General features: G+C 35.1%; 1 protein-coding gene across 1 annotated transcript in view; it reads right to left on the bottom strand.

Annotated features, from left to right (window-relative positions):
* The window catches only part of VPS13B (vacuolar protein sorting 13 homolog B), a 634327-nt gene that overhangs the window by 314862 nt on the left and 299219 nt on the right, over positions 1-20246 (bottom strand). The window contains exons 25-29 of the mRNA XM_060195774.1: positions 19313-19484; positions 17697-17811; positions 15299-15365; positions 9894-10302; positions 4708-4819 (exon numbers count right to left, since the gene is read on the bottom strand). Of these exons, the coding sequence (XP_060051757.1) occupies positions 4708-4819; positions 9894-10302; positions 15299-15365; positions 17697-17811; positions 19313-19484 (875 nt within the window). The remainder of the gene's footprint in view (positions 1-4707; positions 4820-9893; positions 10303-15298; positions 15366-17696; positions 17812-19312; positions 19485-20246) is intronic.

Here is a 20246-nt window from a genome sequence, read left to right as displayed (position 1 = left end):
GTTGTTTATATCTTTAATTTTCTGTAATTTAACTATGATGGGGTAGCACTTAAAAAAAGTAATTTGACTATAATGTACCTTGATGATGTTTCCTTTACACTTACTTTCCTTGGATTGAGAGCAGGGTATTTAGGTTACTGGGTTTCTTGCATGTGCTGGCTAGTGATTTTGTTAATTTTAAAAAGTCACAAGAGTTCTTTCTTCAATTATTCATCTTGCTGTATTCTATTTTTCTGGACCTCTTTGTACTCAGTACACATTAGACCCCTGGACAGTGTCCAATGTCTTAAATAGTTTGTTCTCTTTCTTTCCTAGTCTTTATTTTTTCCTTTTTATACTCATTTTTCAAATATTTCTATTCAGTTAACTTTCATTTCACTAATCCTATTAGCTGTGTTGTCCATCTTCTTTATGGCTACCTAGTAAGTCCTTATCTTTAGATAATGTATTATTTGGTTTCAAAACTTATTTATCCCCATAATGCAGTTTTGAGGAAGGAACTCAGGGATTCACACCACTGATGATTCCTCTGGGCTCAATTCTTTCACTGTATTTAGATTGGGGGGAAGAGAAAAGGAAGAGACACCTTACCACAACTCTACCATCCACAGAGCTCCCCAAAACGCTGTTCATAATGCTTCACTGTGTGGTGTTATGGTTTGAACCCCAGACCTCAGGCATGGTAGAGCATGAATAGTACCATGAGAGCTATCTCTAAAATTTATTTAAATAGAACTAATGTGTATGAAATTCTTCCTCCAAGATTTATCTTTAAAGAATGAAAGCATTATTTAAAACTTTTATCTGTGTCCAGGCAGTGGTGCACTGAGTAGTGTACAAACATTACCATGTATAAGGATCCCAGTGCAAATCCTTGGTCCCCACCTATCAGGAAGAAGCTTCACGAGTGCTGCAGCTGCCTTTCTGTCTCTCTATCTCGTACTTCCCTTTCAATTTGTCTAAAAAAAAAAAAAAATTAAAAAACAAACTTCTGTCTCCTAACTCCACAACTTAATCAAATGGGTCTTTCCTACCAGCGAGTGGTTCTCTTGATAATGTGTAAATTTTTCTTATTTCTTTTATATACTTTTTTTTAAGACAGCAGATATCATGTTCAAAACCAGTAAGGAAATAGAAGTAAATATTAATTTTCCCAGAGAAGGCATAACTTTTCCTATCAGGCAGATTGGATAAAGAAAAGATGAAATATTTCAATTCAATGAGGAACTGACCTACATGAGAGGACTGGTTTGTAAACCATGTTAAACTTAATTCAACTTTTGTTTTGAATGTCTTGAGGGCAAATTTGTTGCAGGCACTCCCTACAATGTTAAAAACAAAATGTCACAAGGACTACTCTACATTTCTGAACTGTCCTGGGTCATTCATAAGTTTATTTAAAGAAGAGAACTGGGTGGCTGTGGGGTGATGCAATAGACAGTGCTGGACCCTCAAGCATAAAAATCCAGAGTTTGAGCCCCAGCAGTACATATGTCAGGTTCTGGAGTTTTCTTCCTCACTCTTTCTCATAAATACATCTTAAAAAAAAGAAGAAGAAGAAGTGAGGTGGGATTTTGACAAATAGTTTATTGAGTCAGCAAATCACGAGAGATGGGACTACTATATAATCACACTGTCCTCAGCTTTATGTGCATGGTGTCCACATCTATGTTTTTGGCCTTCTTAAACATCTTTCCAAAGTGTTTTATAGTAGCTAGAATGTAAATTCTGTATTTTTAGTAATTATTTTGATGTTATATTAATAGAATTGATTTCTTAATTTCACTGTTCATTGCTATTGTGAACTGATTTTTGTACCAACTAACATTGCTTAAGTCTCTTATTTGTCCTAGAGTTCTCAGTGGATTCCTTAAGATTTTCTATATAAAATATGTGCCACCTGAAAACATATAGCTTTCTTCCTCTGGCTGGGATTTCTATTATAATGCTGAAGAGAAGAGTTAAAAACAGATATCCTCATGTTACTCATGATGTTAAGAGTAAAGCATCTATCTTTCACCATCAAGTCTGTTAATTATGGGCATTTTTTTTTTATTCCAGAAATGTTATTTATTTTATTCTTTATTTTATTGACAGTACAGAGAGAACTTGATTTTATTCTTCATTTTACTGACAGTACAGAGAGAACTTGAAAGCATAGGGAAAGATACACACACACACACACACACACACACACACACACACACACACACACACACACACAGAGACTGGGTTAGGGCAGAGACATAGAGAGAGAAAAAGAGAGAGAGAGAGAGAGAGAGAGAGAGAGAGAGAGACAGGCACCTGCAGCATTCATCAGTTGTGAAGCTTCTCCACTGCAGGTGGGAGTGTATATTCTATGGATAGCATTTTTAGGTATAGTTAGAAAAACCAAGACAGAAAGACAAAAAGCAAAAAGTAGATTTTTTTTCTTAATAAAATAAAAACATGGAGAGGATCATGAAGGTGAAATTACTAAATTATATAAATGGGAGTAAGACTAGGTGACAGAAATATGCATTTAAAAAAGAACTCTTCCACCTTCTGTACCCTATAATGACCCTGGGTCCATGCTCCCAGAGGGATAAAGAATAGGAAAGCTTTCAAGGGAGGGGATGGGATACAGAAATCTGGTGATGGGAGCTGTGTGGAACTGTACCCCTTTCATCCTCTGGTCTTGTTGATATATTTTTTATTTTATAAATAAATTAATAATAATAATAATAATAGCACTCTGTAAGCAATTCATATGTGCTGTCATCTATCATGAGGAGATAAGAAACTACACTCATGTGACAGCAACTGCTTTGTATCATTATTTCCCCCAATAAAATATCAAAAAAAAAAAATTCTGAAATGCCCTGTCTGTATAAGCTTTTTGGAAAATAGAAAACATTCTGTGTACTTTGATTTTATCAATTATAAAAAGAAAATAAGGGCATTTGTTTTAAATTGAAGTTTCAACTAGATACTTTTGGCTTGCTTGCTTACACATAGACACATACAAATATGTGGATTTGCTAGCACTGTACTGCTTCTAGCCAAGTTTTCCAGACAGAGTCACAGACAACAGAGGCAGAGCGAGAGAGGGAAAGTCACCACAGCACGAAAGTATCTCTCAATACAGTGAGACTCAGACTTGAATCTGAGCAATACAGATGGCAGAGTAGGAAGCCTTCCAGGTGAGATTCTTTGCTAGCATATTTATATGTATTTTGTTTGAGAGACTTAAGGTACAGAGATAATAAATACATACATATATATGTATATATATATATGTCTATACATCTATTAATTGTTTGGCAATGTTATTATACTCTATAACATAAATCAAACTATTCAAGTAGTGAAGCAGGAAGAAATGACCTAGGAAGAAAAGGGAGAAAGTAAACATGAGGAAAATATAGAAAGGGGAATGATGAAGAATAAGACACAGAAAGGTAGGGAAGTATTAGGTATGAAGAAAACAGTGACAAGTTGTGAATCTAATAAATGAAGATCAAGAAGCACACAGGGAAGAAAACTACAGCAGCCAAAATAAGAGACACATTTTCACATATGATGACTGACACCTGTGTGCTTTTCTTTTATTCACACAAAATACTTTCTTCAAACTTTCAAATGAATTCCTAGATCCACTTAAAGATAAAGTAAGTGCTACCCTCTAGGTGGTAAATGCATTACTTAAATCAGAACTTCTCCCTAGCAGTAACATTTACTGGAGAACAGTAGAAATTTATTCTTTAAAAGAGCAGTTTCAATGACATATGAGGGGCCGGGTGGTGGCGCTCCTGGTTGAGCCCATATATTACAATGCACAAGGACTCAGGTTCAAGCCCCCCGGTCCCCACCTGCAGAAGGAAAGTTTTGAGGTTGGTGATGTAGTGCTGCAGGTGTCTCTCTGTCTCTCTCTCTCTCTACCACCCTCTTGATTTCTGGCTGTCTCTATCCATAAATAAGGATAATAAAATTTTTTTTTAAAAAATGACATCTGAAAAACAGACCAGCAGAGAATAAGATACTTGGTTCACCTGTATTTCTGTGACTTTTCTCACTTATTTGCAACTATACTTTTTATGTCTGGCAGCAGTATCAACTTCAGTATGGACAGTATATTATTTTTATCATGCTGATTACATATGTTCACCAGTTTACTTGTCCATATATGCTTGGTGTGGTTTGCAGATACTCAGTGACAAAATCCAGAACATGGCATTTTCACAGAAAGTGTTTACTGTGAAATTTCTGCTTAGAAGTATGCTTTTCTTTACAGCTTTGATCCATATGACATCCACAGTCCTATATTTCAAATGACAGCTTAGAGTTAAGAAAATGCTTCAATGTTATACAACATGTCTATAGCAGAGTGTGGTAGTTCTAGAGAGGACATCAAGTTCTTATGTGATTAGAGAGTTGGTCAAATTTAAAGCCTATTAAAATTTTCCAAACTGTGCTTCTTTAATTTTATAGTGACGTGGTACTTACATTCTGTTATTCATCAACACTTCACAGAAATACTTGATTTGTCTGAATGAATTAAGAAAGCCACAACTGAAGAAAATCAGAAAAACCTGGTTTTAAATATCAAAAGGTTCTGAATAAAAAGTATTTCTACAGGCCACACTAAGAAAGTTTTATTGATCAGTGTACTTCTTTGCAGGATGAAATTGTTATAAGATTGAACATAAAAAAAAAAAAAAAACTTACTGGTAAATATCTTTCCTGAGGACAGATCTGCTTAGTGGATTGTCAGCCTGGGGAGCCACAGCAACAGAGCCAATCCGTAGAACCATGGTATCCTCTTTTGCTGCCTGAGTAACTGTAACATAAAAAAGGGGGGTGGATGGGTTATGAGGTCTATAGTAGATCTGTGTATAGAGTGAACCTTCATGGATAAGGAAAAAATACGGTAATATACGTAACAGAGTAGAGACACATTCAGGTATGCATGACAACAAGGAAATTTTTGTTTAAAATAAAAAAATGTGGTGGTTTTCTGTTTCCTTTATATCCCATTTATGTTATACATAATGAAAATGGCAATGAATAAAATCATCAACCTCTATGATAACATTCTTGATGTATATAAAAGTAGTGTCGACGAAGTATATGATTTCATATGAATATTATCTTTCTCCCAAGTGGTTTTCAGTTTTGAGGTTTTAATGATAAATTACTGTCAACAAATACATTAAAGGATATCAGAGTGTGAATACAATTCTTTTTTCTTTTTTTTTTCTTTATTTTTGAGAGAGATGCAGAGAAAGACACAGAGATAAACACCAGAGCACTGCACAGCTCTGGCTTATTGTGGTGCAGGGGATTGAACCTAGGACTTAGAGCCCCAGGCAGGAGAGTCTCTTTGCATAACCATTATGCTATCTACCCCCACCCGAATACAATTCTTTTTAAGTGTGAATGATTAAAGACAATTCAAATAAACACACACACACACACACACACATATATACACTCACAGAGTTTGGTATTTCAAGTTGTCAGATGTCAGAAAATTACACTCACACGTGACAATACAGAAGAAAGAAAAAGACAAAATGTTGTTTAATATGAAAGGATATTTCAACTTATTGTTAAAGATTTTAGGTTTATTTTTTTCTCCTACATGATAAACCCATCACTCCAGGCCACTGTTTTTTTACCCCTATTGCATCCTTTCTTATTTGACAGAGACAGAAAGAAATAGAGAGAAGAGACAGGAAGAGATGACTGCATTATTGTTACACTGCTTGTGAAACCTCCCCTGTGCAGAAAGGAGCCATGGGTTTGAATTCTGGTTCTAGAGCATGGTTGTGTGTATGCTCTGCCAAGTGTACCACCACCCAGTGCCTTCCAGACACTTTTACATTTTAATAATTTATATTGTGAAACTGCTTAGGAAATAATAATTTCACTTGGGAGTTGGGCGGTAAAGCAGCGGGTTAAGTGCATGTGGCACAAAGTGCAAGAATCGGCGTGAGGATCCCTGTTCGAGCCCCCAGCTCCCCACCTTCAGGGGAGTCGCTTAACAAGCGGTGAAGCAAGTCTTCAGGTGTCTATCTTTCTCTCCCCCTCTGTCTTCCCCTCCTCTCTCCATTTCTCTCTGTCCTATCCAACAATGACGACATAAATAACAACAATAATAACTACAACAATAAAACAACAAGGGCAACAAAAGGGAATAAATAAATACTTAAAAAAAAAGAAGTCATCCCTTCAAAAAAATAATAATAATTTCACTCCAGTGTAAAAAAATTCTATCTCCTAGAGAAATCTGAAATGAAGGTAAATAACCTCAGGGGAAAAAAAAAGATAAAGAAATATAAATTCAAACTTTTGTGTTGATTAAAACAGTATTTCACTATATCCTCTTGAAGAAAAATCACATTTTTCCATAAACCATCCACTAACTTTAAGTCTTTTTTGAGGAATGTGTGGGATGGACAGGGGTTCTTGACGGCCTCTTTAATATGTATTAAATTTTATTCCTTCTTCTCCAACAGATGATTCTACTATGGTAGTTGTTTAAAAATTGTTAACAATACACAACTTTATGGACTTTGAAGAAAACATAGCAAAAACCGTAATTTCTCTCATGGAACTATCATTTGCCACAAATGAAACAGAAAAGAATTGGCTGCAAGACCTCAGGAATATCCTGAACAGAACATGGCTACAAAGGCATACAATCCATATTTCCCAAACTGTGGTGCCCAAAGAATGCAAAACTAACAGATTATTTCCAGCTGCTTCAGCTGTACGCTTGGTATGGTCTGCCTTAGATTAGTCTAAAAAAGAAAGTCTGAATTGGGAAAATCAGAAAAACTAAGAAGAAAGATATCCAGTGAGTAAGATGTACATAAAGGGAGTGTGGCAAAATGGCAGGGGGACAGAGCTAGGAAGGACAGTCAAATGTGAAAAAAGAACTCCATTGTCATAATAAATATTAGCATGTAAATACCAAAGAAAGACAAAACTTCAAAATATCTATGGCACAGAAGATCAAATAGAAAGCTACTTCTCATGCAGCTGCACAACTTTCAAATGGCTAGAGGTCTGACTTGATTATAGGTCCTTACACTAAGAACATTGTTTACATTTCACAGATCTTGCATTTTATGCCAACCTTATCAAATAATTCCATGTGGGTAAAACCTCTGATTAAGCACCAGACATAAGTTAAATCAATAAATAGTAAGCCTGAAGAATAGACCATACCACAAAAGTGCAATTAGTGTACTTGCTAACTGTTCTTCCAGGCTATGAATACTATCTACCATATGAAAATCTGAAATGTAATAGAAACACTGCAGTAAATGAGGTACATATGGAGGGAAAATGATGTACTTGGTGTTACATATAAAGCCAGATCCAAAAACATAATTCTGTTGCTATTAGAGCCAAAAGTGTTCTCACTAGAAGATACAGAAGTTATAGTTAAAAAAAAAAAAAAAAAAAAAAGCACTTAGTGCTGATCATTCACAAGCCAAATAAAAACAATCCATTTTATGATATAAAATACCCAGCCTATTCATATGTATCTTAGAGATATAAAACTTAAAATGTATTAATATAAGAAAGTGACTCAAGTCAATGGTCCAGTTCAGCTGCATTTAATAGCTGAATCATATGAGGAAATGTTCCCTCTAGAAGCATTTTCAACATGGAAATGAATGCTCTCCTTATTTGCTTTAACTATATTTTTTTAAAAATTGTCTCATGAGGAATTGCTCATTCTAGAAGACTCAAATTAGGCCCTAAAACCAGCCCTCTACTCTGAAATAAACAGCCTAAGCTGGAAGTCGAACACCTGTAAATTAAAATTTTTGAGAAGTCACAAATAATGTAAGCAAAATTCAAATTGAAAAACAGATTTTCAATATGACTACTTTAAGTATTAGAATATGAACTATTTCCTTTTAATGTTTATTCACTGATTAATAGGAGGAGGGAGAGAGAGAGGTAAGCAGATCTGGCACATGTGGTGCTGGGAATTTCAAGTTTGTGTACCCTGAGCTCTATCTACCACAGCTCTAGTTCCCAGACTATTTAGTGTTTCTTGCCTTTTATTTTCTTTTTCTTATTACTAACTGAATTTAACATATGGACTATTAAAAACTTTTGCATTTAATGTAATAAAATAGAAATATGAAAGATTTCATCTATTCAGGGAGGAAGAGAGTATATATGGAAAATGAAAAACTATGAACAACTATGAAAGCAGAAGCTTTTATCAGTAACCAAAAGCTTAAAGTGCACAATATTCAGGTAACATAAGATTGTTCCCTAAACTTAGTATTTTAATTAATCAAAATGACAATGTGTTTTGAAGACTTGAACTTTTCCTTTGCAATTCTCAATATCAACTCAATTTAGAGAAATACCTAAAGTCTTTAGAGTATTTGAAGTTGCTACTATGCAATACTGTAACTTAAAAAAAAACCCTCAATTTTATGATAGCCTTACATAAAGCTATTAACAAGAGGTGTTACGGTTATAATAAAGTAAGGTTCAATAAAAGTGCAACCTAGTCACATGATTATTAATGGGAAATATAGTTTGAACTAGTAATGAGCCTCTCTTACCTACAGGCAAACATTGGTAACTTTAAAAAGAAAAATTTTAAATATTAGAAGTGTTTTTATAGTAAGTTAAGAAATTACGTTTTGGGGAGTATAGTTTCACTTGTAAATGGGAATGTGTAAGTCACTGAACTCACCAAAGATCTGTGTCCCCTCCATAATTATCATAGTGCTCACAAAATTTAAGAGCATATCTGGTTACAATTTTTTTTTTGGTGGTGTTGTAAGATTGGTTGCTTTAGATAGACACACTCCACACACTAGCAAAGCCACCCTGTACTTAAAAAAAAAAAAAATGAATAAAGCTTTGCTATTTCATTTGACTGAGGCTATAAGCTCTTTCACAAATATCCATTTTTCTCAATTTCACTGGGCACTAATTAGCTAGGCACATTATTATAAAAGAAAGGGGTTTTGCAGCCCCTCAGGGGAGGTTACAGTCAAATGACTAAATTATAGTGAATGAAGTGTAAGCGGTGGTGATACGTAGGATTTCAAAAATTCTTTTCTAAACAAAGGCCCAACCTCTTCCTTCTAATATTCTCATTTACTGAGAGCTTTTTATAAGGTCAGCACTACAAGTCTTACATAGTCATCATCTGAAAGTAAATTATTATCATATTAAGAGCTACTATTACTATTTTATTCATAGAAATTTAGACAAACTTGCTAAAATTTCAAAGTTCAAAACTAAAAAAAAAAAAAAAAAAAGAAAAAAAGGAATTTTAATTTAGACCTAACTTCAAATTTATACCACTAACTACTGTGACATAATTTTGCTCATTATCTTGAGAGTTCTTCATTTTTATGGTTGAAATCACTGAGAAATCTAGAAGAACCAGAGAAACCTTATTGAACCACAGGTGTATTGACTAATTTCTAAGCTAACTGAGTTATCCCAGGTATTAAGAAACCAAAATAAGAGTTTAGTAAAATAAAAGCTAAAAAAAATACAAATTTTATTTGTAAAAACTTAGGAAAAAAAAAAACTCTTTTATATCTAACTCTTTTAAGTAATAGAACTGGAAGCATACTCAGTTATTTAAAATCTGACCACTCAGGGAGAGATTATTAAGTAGTATAGCACAGGACTTCCAAGCAAACAGCCTATCACCTGTATACTACACATGTGAGATTAAGTCTCTGTTCTACCCCACCTCTAACCCACCAGGAGGACAGTTCAGCCATCAGGATCTGTATCACTGAGATCTCAGGTTCAATCCTCAGCACTACAAATGTCAGACTGGTGCTCTGCTCTTGCTCATAAAAATAAACTAATAAATAATATCTGTTTAAAAACTTTAAAAGTCATACCTTCAACATTTGACTGCATTTCTTCTGTCTTTGGAACAAAAATTCTGATTACACTTGTGTTGATATAAATCAATGGTAAATTGCGTGAAGTCAGTGTATGGGTCCTCATGGGCTGACCAGGAGATTTTCTCTTCTCTTTCTGGGTCTTTGGTAATTTTGCTTGAAATATACTTGTAATAGCATTAAGTAAAGGAAAACAAAGGACAATATCAAAGGCTTGGGCAGAAAGAAGAATTTCATGAAGAAAATGAGGGGAAGCATCCATTAAACCTTCAGATAACTTATGAAAACTTCTTCGCTCATTTCTTGACGTTAACTTGTGGCGGACATTTTTTGTGACAGCTTTTGTATATGTCAAAGAGAGAAATCCATGCTGCTGGTGAGAACCTTCTAGAAGTTTTGCAGTTGTCTGTTCCAGAAAAAGGAAATCACAATACACATTTTATTTTAAAAAGAAAACATCTGAAAAGAAAACATGATCTCGATATTAAATCATTTTGTCAACACCTTTTTAATGAGCAAATTAAAGTTTTTAGTATCATTAGACTGATTAGAATCCAAGTTAGGAATACTACTGTATATAATTACAGCGCTTAAAACAGATTAGGTTACTAGGCTTCTTGTACTCTAAATTAGGAATCGTAGAGTCTAGTTACTGGTCTTAAGATAAGCTATCAAATTTTTTTTTTTGCTCATCACTTTATGACTTACACATTTTCTCTAACATTCAGAATTTGCAATAGATCATCTTGAGATTGTTTTTTTTAATTTTTTAAAAAAAAATTATCTTTATTTATTGGATAAAGACAGCCAGAAATCAAGAGGGGGAGGGAAAATACAGAAGGAGAGAGACAGACACCTGCAGCCCTGCTTCACCACTTGTGAAGCTTTCCTCTTGCAGGTGGGGACCGGAGGCGTGTCCCAGGTCCTTGCACATTGTAACATGTGCACTCAACCAGGTGTGCTACCACTTGGCACCGAGAGTTTCTTTTCACGAAATTTTTTCACTGATGCCACCAAGAAGTCACAATATGGGTTGTTTATGTAGGAGAAATCTACATATTATAAATATACATAGTATCTATTTCTGTTTGATATGAACAATCTGAATACACATTGCAGTTGCACTTAACATTACAAACAGATTTTTTTCTTTGCTTGCTTATCCAATATATAAAAGAAAGTCCAATAAAATGTCTTTAAGACACCATGCTTAATAACTGGACATGCCACTAAAAGCATGTTTACTGTAAACAGTAACATACTAGGAAAATAAAGCATGTCTTTTGGCACACTTAACTATTATCTCTTTAAAAGTCATATATTTTTGGTTTAACACTATATTATATACATACAATTTGATGGAGTGTGAAAATTATTTCACTATACCACCACCATAAACAGTAAACAATACATTTTTTAAGAGTAAAGTAAAATGTACACTTCGTCTTTCTGAGCATATGAAAAGATTATCTCTATGGAAAGTTTTCCTGGACCAGTTAGTGCACCTAAAATCCACTTTTCAGAAAAGCTAACAAAAAAGTTAAGTTAATAAACACCACATCCCAACCTCATTCCTGTGATCTGATAACATGTTTAGTTATTAGGGTTGAAAGAGTAAAGCTGATAAAGGTAATGAACCTCAAAAGCAAAAAAAGTGAAAAGTGGCAACACAGCAGACTAAGCCTATGTCACCCCATCATCAATAAACTTCTTTTGATTTTATTTTCTACCTCTTATACTAATGCCTTTCTCTAGATCGGGGGCAGGGAACTTTTCTTCTGCCGAGGGCCATTGGATATTTATAGTCATAGTTATATAAAATAATCAACTTCAAAATTAGCTCTTCATCTTGCTATGAAAAACCTGCTGTCACCTTGGCAGGATTTCTTGGGTCTTACAGAGTTTGGGGACCAGACATTTTCCACCCCTGCTCTAAACAAAGGGTGAGAGGGAGGGAGAGAAGAGGGGGGGAGAGAAAGAAGAGGAAGAGATACTGTAGCAGGATTCCTGAAGATCCTCCCGTGTGGGGACTTCCATGGGGTACTTTAGGGCACATCGTGATATATGTACCTAACCCTTGAGTCACCCACTAGTCTCCACATATTTTATTTTTAATCTTCATTTTTAAATGAACATGGGGAAGTCTGACATTGATTGGCACACACACTTAATTTTCTGACAACTTTGAAAATTAGGTATTGAAATGAAAAATATTATATAATAGTTTTTCGTAAAACTATCCTCTCTCTGACACTTTTGCTGTTCCCAACTGTTTGTTTTTGATTAGTGATTTAATATCGGCTTACAAAATTATAAGATTCACAGGGAAACAATTCCACATCATTCCCACCACCAGAGTTCTGTGTCCCCAGTCCTTTCATTGGAAACTATAGTTGTTCTCCTAGGGCCATAGATATGAGTTGAATACTGTATATCCTGATGGAATTGGGTTTCAGAGACCACTAGTCATCTTCTTCTAATATTATCCCCTCCAGAAGTATGGACCAAAATTCTTTTTAGGGTACAGAAAGTGGGAGTTCTGGCTTCTGTAATTGTTTCTCTGCCGGACAAGAGGATTGTCAGATTGACCCATACCCCCAACCTATTTCTATCTTTTCCTAGTGAGGTAGGGCTCTGGAGAGGTGATGTTCCAGCACACACTGGTGAGGTCATCTGCCCAGGGAGCTCAGGATGGAATCATTAGTAGCATCTGCAACTTCGTGTCTGAAGCACATAAGATATGAAACAGGACAAATTGTTCAATAAAGAGGACTCACATGGCAGGAATAGAGCAGGTAAGAGTATAGATCGATCTGCCAATTCCAATGTTCAGCAGGGAAGCAATTATAAAAGCCAGACCTTCCACCTTCTGCACCCTATAAAGATCCAGGGTCCTTACTCCCAGAGGGATAAAGAATAGGAAGCTACCAGCGGAGGGGATGGGATACGGAGTTCTGGTGGTGGGAAATATATCCCTCTTATCCTATGGTCTTGTCAGTGTTTCCATTTTATAAATAAAAACAAAAAAAAATTGATGGACAGATACCTATCATGAAATGGTGAGGAACTGTTCCCATACAATAGCTGTTTCTGTAAACCACTATTTTCCTAATAAAACGTTAATAATAATAATAATAATAATAATAATAATAATAAAAAGGAATAAGGATTTTAAGGTGTAAAGAAGTAAGGAAACTATTTTGTATGTTCCTAGGGGGTCCATGACTTGTAGTTAACATGGAGGCAGACTAAGAATACTTGTCTGGGAAGATGTAGTCAGAATTAAGAATAGAACTAGAAAGCTGGGTTAGGGTAGAGAGTAGCTCACAAACTTGAAGAAAAAATATAAATACAATTAACTGTTTAGCAAATCAATCTGACCATTGGACCATGCATATTCATATTTAACACAGGAGCCTATGTAACCTCTGAGTCCCTGTCAGTCTGAGCTCTCAGTCCACTGTTACACCTAGGAACATTCTAGGCAGCACTCATTTCAGGACCAGTCTTCCCCATGTGATAGAGTAAGTTGACGCAGCCTCCCTTTGGAGAATGGGGCAGTCCCTTACATTGCTAATTTATAGGGAGGACATGGTCCTGGAGAGGCCCTCAAAAGGGTTTATGTGACTAGTGATGGTGGAGAGAGGGGTCTATTAGAGGTCTAAACCCACTGTTATCTATGGGGGAATCCTAGGATTCTCTGACTAGGGCTCCAAGTGATAGAGTGGCCTGGTAGTGACCAAAAAGGCCATTAATAAGTGACTTAATAAAGCCTTATGAGAACTGCTATAACCATTGTGGTAATCTACTGTTACATGTAATAATTCTGTGTTTTGGGAGTCAGGCAGTAGCGCAGCAGGTTAAGCGCAGGTGGTGGAAAACACAAGGACCAGCATAAGGATCCCGGTTCGAGCCCCTGGCTCCCCACCTGCAGGGGAGTCGCTTCATAGGCGGTGAAGCAGGTCTGCAGGTGTTTTTCTCTCCCCCTCTCTGTCTTCTCCTCCTCTCTCCATTTCTCTCTGTCCTATCCAACAATGACAACAACGATAACAACAATAGTAATAACTACCACAACAGTAAAAAAAACAAGGGCAACAAAAGGGAAAATAAATTTTAAAAAATTATGTGTTTTGACATTAACTGTGGGTTTATTTTAAAAATTTAACTTAAAAGCATATTTACACATACTGTACTATTAGAAAAAACATAAACCTAGAGTTCTAAAAGCCACTATCATACATATACTTTAAAACCCATGATAGACATATGCTCTTATCCAGAGTGAAGAAGAATACAGATGAGGTAACATGAAATAGTTAGTAGAAAGTGGCATAAAAGAAAAAGAAAAAAAATTACATAAATGAGATTCATAAAATAATTGACAAAAGCAGCATGCTCAACTCTTGATCATTCAATAAATGCAATTTTTTAAAAATCATATTCAATATCCTTTGAATTTCTTGTTATAGTAAAATTAGCTTTTAGTCACCAAATCTGAGTGACAAGTAGCATATGCAACTAACATAAAAATAAATTAACTGGCAGTTCAAATCAGTCTATAACAATACAATGTGATTCATGTACAGAGTAGATGATATAGAGGAAGATGAAAAATCAAGAGTTGACTCTATGGATAGCTTGATTTTCCTCCTACTTCCCATTAGTGGGTGTTCTGTAGAATAATTAAAAAATGATTTCTTACAGAAGGAAAGAAGCCAGAGCAATTACTGAAAGGGTTCTGCTTGCTGATGGGTCGAACCAACAAGGTGCGTCTGTTCAGCTTGTCAGTACAGGAAAGGAAGACACCTCCAAATTGCCCCACAGACCAACACTCTTTCCCAAGGCTTGAGGTGGTGGGCAGGAGAAAAGAAGGTGAAAAGACAAAGACAAAAAGCAATAAAAGCCATAAGCCAAAAAAAAAAAAAAAAATCTGAGCAATTTTAATTCTGCTCACATTTGCATAGATTTAGGTTTGAGTAGATATAGTCTCTGTCTAAACATCTGCAAAGGCATCCTTAGGGCAAGTAAATATGAAGTATTGATAACTTCTTTTAGTGTAAAATTATTACTTACAGTTAGAACAGTCCAACAGTAACTCACATCTAAATATGCAAAACTTCAAAAAAGTCAAAATGATAAACTAATAACAAAGCATATTGATAAAAGCAATCTTACCTTTGCCTTTCTGAATGATTTACTGAATTGTAGTTAATAGGACAATGGTTACAAAACATAAGCAGCATGAAGGAATATTTTATAAGGTAACTTGGGAAGATGTCAAAAAAGAATTTCCTCTGAGCTCTAGTTCTTGTAACCATTTACTCCTATTGCATGAAAAGAACAATGATAAACAGTTCATAACACATATTTTTAAAAAGTTATAATTACTAAATGAGTCTCACCACAGGTTTTTCTTTGCATTGTAGAAATATTCCTTCAAAATGTCCTGACTGCCAACCTTCCCCTTGCCTGGAAAACATAAGTTTACCTTATCTGTTCTCTTCAATTTTTCTGAGTTAAAATAACTTAGCATATCTAAGTAACTGTTTTGAAAAGCTACGATATAAACAACACTATGCTAACCTAAGCACGAACTAATAGTGCAAGTAATAAAACAATTCACATTAGCATCACAGTCTGGTAACTTTGCATAAGATATCTGTCTTAATAGCAAACTTGATATTTATTTGGTTGCCTGTTTATTTCTAGTCTCACCTTTGAAACTATTACATACATAAGGGTATGAGTTATGCATATTTCTATTTAAGAAAACATCCCCAGTGCTTAGCATATTACTTCATAAAAAACATAAAATGCCTTAATTTCAGTTACTTAAGATAATCACTAGAGAAAACATTTAAATATTTAAACTTATCAATAAAATGAGTGATGATTAAGAATATAGACAGTGATATATGACATCATTACATTGCTTCAACTATATCATTTTCAAGAATATTCAGCTATAAAGGTATACTATTCAAAAGAGTTAAATAGTTCATTATAAAAATCAACTGATTCACTGCTAAAACAATTCATATGGTAATACTATATTGTATGATTATAAGACATAAACAGCAAAATATTAAACTATATTTTTCTGCTTGACAGTTTGACAGATCTTGATATAAACAATATGATATATATCGATAGAAAATAAAAATTCAAAGTATTCCTATGTAAAAACTAGTTTAAAAGATTAATTTAAGCTCTACAACGCATCATCAGTAAATGTACAGAAGTATGTGTGCTGTAGTCACACAATAAATAACTGTTGAGGAAGTCATATATGTTGTAAAGAAAAAAAATACTTTTAAGATCGTTTCTGCAGTGAGGCAGGTACTCAATAAGTAGAAAGCAGAACTGTGTTGGGGACACAGTGCACAACAGTGGGGAAAGATCTAAGTTGATGGTGGTGTGAAAATACCTATCATGGGAGGATGAAAAACTGTACCCATGTGATAACAGTAGTCTTGCAAATCATTGTTTCACTAATAAAACAATAATAATAGGAATAGAGAGAAAGAATTGAACATGTGAGGTCCCGGGATCAATTTCATGTACCATAAAAGCCAGACAAAGTTGTGGCCTGTCTTTTACTGTCCCTCATATATAAGCAAATATTTTTTGGTTTACATAGATTTGTCATTGGGGTTATGATTAGAACTCTACACTTACATAGTCCCACAACTCCAAACTCATTATTATTATCTAGAGAGAATGTGAGCTACAGAGAGAAGGAGAGACATGACAGCACTGCATGTCTCCTGAAGCACCCCAGGTATGGGGTGCTCCAAAGTACTGGGTGGGTGTTTGGACCTGGGTTCCTGCACATAGCAGAGTATGAGCTACCTTTCAGACCCTAACTCTTTTTGTCTGACACTGCTTCAGTGCCAAAATACAAGAAAATTGAAAGCATGATGGTGTTTTTTTAAAAAAATGATTTTAATAAAGAATATGTGAATTTTATGACATGTAGAGAATAATTCAAATAAATACTACAGGATAGTAGTGTGAAACAAAGAAAAAGAGCATTTCAATTCCTATTTGTGAAAAATACATAGAGACAAAATTCTATAAAGTTTTAGGAAGATGTTTAAAACATCTTAACCAACGTTATTATAAACAAACTGCACTTGTTTATAACCATACATTTGATAGAATTCAAATACTGGATAATATCAATCATATCAGAGCAAAGAGAATGGTGAAACATGTACAGATCTTTGGTTTACATAAGCAGATATAAGGACAATAATACAGAAGTGGAGGCTCTGATGGGAGTTGTTGGTGGGCAACATATGCTGACACATTATAGGGAGATCTGAAATTGTATTCTTGAGACAGTTATCTCATAAAACAGTATGTTCTCAATGAAATGGGGGGGGGGTGGTGAAGAGGGAGAGAGAGAGAGAGAGACAGACAGAAAAAGACTCCAAAGTGGAAAGGCATGAGACGTTCTCTTCCAATCTTTGATTACACTGGTGTGGAGAATAAACTCTAAAACCAAAGCCATCAATGATGTCCCAGACATCTTAGCAAATAGGCAACATATGTAACATACTGATTCCTATAAGCAGCTCATTGTAACATCGTAACATACATATTTATGAAGACTAGCAATTTTAGAAACTGCAACTTTACATATTATATATAAGAAAAAAACTTTAAGCAATGTATCTGTTAAGAACTCCCACTAGAAACAAGTATGTTACTTCAAAAAAGCAATAAAATTAAAATGTAAAAATTGTACATGAGTTTGGTTTAACAAATATACTTTCCCCCATAATTATTATTTACCTGCTTCGATAGTGGTCAATATTGAAACTTTCTATTTTACATTTGACTTTGGTGTAGACATCTTGGACATCGATGGAAGCACTGAGATCTTCTAGTTCACTGACCATACAAAGCTCTGAAGTAAGAAGTATAACATTAATGCCACTAAAGTTCTCATATTTAAGAAAAACTACTTAATTTTCAAGATAGAGAAAAACCCAGCTAGTGTCTGAAATACTATATCTAAGTCAAAAGTTCTCTGCAATATTTCTAGTGACTATACTGTAATGTATATCGAAAAGAGTAATGAAGAAACTGCATCATGGCTCTAGAAAAGTTTTAATACAAATAGAAAATGTGGGTATTGCATTCAGTGTGCTTCCACTGAGAACAAAAATCAGCTGAATATAATCTAATGTCATTGATTAAATATAAATTATAACAGTGAAACTAATTCTACTATTTCTTCTAAAAGCATTATTTTTTGACATTTTTATCACTTTTGTTGCCCTTGTTATCACTGTTGTTATTATTATTGTTGTTATTGCTGTCATTGTTGTTGGATAGGACAGAGAGAAATGGAGAGAGGAGGGGAAGACAGAGACCTGCTTCACCGTCTGAGAAGCTACTCCCCTGCAGGTGAGGAGCCAGGGGCTTGAGCCAGGGGCTTGAGCCGGGATCCTTGCATCAGTCCTTGCACTTTACACCATCTGCGTCTAACCCACTGTGCTACCGCCCAACTTCATACACTTTTCTTTTTTTAAATATATATACTGGAGGGTCAATGGTTTACAGTAAATAAAGTTGTTGATACATGTGTTAAATTTCTTAGTTTTCGGCAGAATACTCTCATCCCGAGCCTAGGTTCTCCTCCACCATCAAGCACCAGGACCTGAATGTCACCTGCCCTGCCAGAGTCCTTTACTTCGGTGCAATACACCAAACTCAACTCAGGTTCTACTAAGTGTTTCCGCTTCCTGTTCTTTAGTTCTTGACTTCTGTCCATGAGTGAGATCATCCCATATTTATCCTTCACTTTCTGGCTTATCTCATTTAACATGATTCCTCCAAGCTCCATCCAAGATGAGGTAAGGAAGGTGACTTCAGCATTCATAATAACTGAGTAGTATTCCATTGTATAAATATGTCATATCTTTCTTAATAGCTCATCTATTGTTGTTGGATACCTGGGTTGCTTAGACTTTGGCGACTACAAATTGTGCTTCTATGAACTTGGATATGCACAGAGCTTTTTGGATGGGTGTGTTTATTCTTTAGGAATTGCTGGGTTGTATTTAGTTGTTTATCTTTTAAGTAGAAAAAAGTAATTTTGGGAGTGGGTTAAGGGCAGGTGGCGCAAATCACAAGGACCAGAATAATGATCCCGGTTCAATCCCCTGGCTCCCCACCTGCAGGGGGTTGCTTCACAAGTGTTGAAACAGGCCTGCAGGTATCTATCTTTCTCTCCCCCTCTCCGTATTCCCCTCCTCTCTCTATTTCTCTCTGTCCTATCTAACAATGACGACATCAATAACAACAACAATAACCACAACAATAAAACAAGGGCAACAAAAGGAAATAAATAAATAAAAATTAAAATAAAAAAATTAAAAAAAAAGAAAAGAGTAATTTTGTACCTGTGCCTATATTTTCAGGATCCGGAGCAAAGAGCTTTATTGTAATTTTGGGGAGCACCCACTGCATCCACAAACTAACACGACCACTGGATCCACCAATGTTACTTGTAGTTTGTTCCAAGGTGACAGAATCCGAGAATGGTGACTCATCACCTGCTTGTAAAGAATCTCCCTGGGAGGGAGAAAGGTTGGGGTGAGAAACAATAACAACACTATTTTGTAATTAAATAACTGTTTATATCTTTCCATATCATATAAGCTAATGCTAATCACATAAATGCTTATACATAACCCTGGCCATATGGACCTATACTTGTTAACTGGTTTCATAGTAATTATGTACATAGTATGATATTTGTAATGCCTCTAAAAGAACATTCAAACATGAAATCATTATTTATATTACCCCAACACACACACACCAGGGTTACTGCTGGGTTTGGTGCTTGTAGTATGGATTTACCATTCCTGGTAGCCATTTTTCCATTTTTATTATTTTTATTTGATAGGAACAAGAGAGAGAGAGAGGCCTGTAGTCCTGATTCACTGCTCTTGAATCTTTCCCCTTGCAGGTGGGGACAGGGTTTGATCCTGAGTCTTTGTGTATGTATGTCAATGTATGTGCTCAGTGGGGTGCTTCAGAAACCAGCCCTCTATATCTTTCCATATCATCCAAGCTAATATTAACCATATAAACGTTAATGCATAATGTAACTCATATAAAAATTGACTAGTCAACAGATTTTATGGTTGCTATGTATTATATTTCTACTAAAATATTCTAAAAGAACATTGGTTCTGGAAAAATTTAGGATCACACCAATGACCAAGTTTTTATTTATTTATTTTCTATTGGACAGGGACAGAGAGAAATTGAGAGGGGAGTGAAGATAGAGATAGAGATGAGACACCTGCAGCCCTCCCACATGAAGCT

The sequence above is a fragment of the Erinaceus europaeus genome, chromosome 8, assembly GCF_950295315.1.
Source record: "Erinaceus europaeus chromosome 8, mEriEur2.1, whole genome shotgun sequence".
Lineage (NCBI taxonomy): Eukaryota > Metazoa > Chordata > Mammalia > Eulipotyphla > Erinaceidae > Erinaceus > Erinaceus europaeus.
This window is presented reverse-complemented; position numbering and strand designations above follow the sequence as displayed.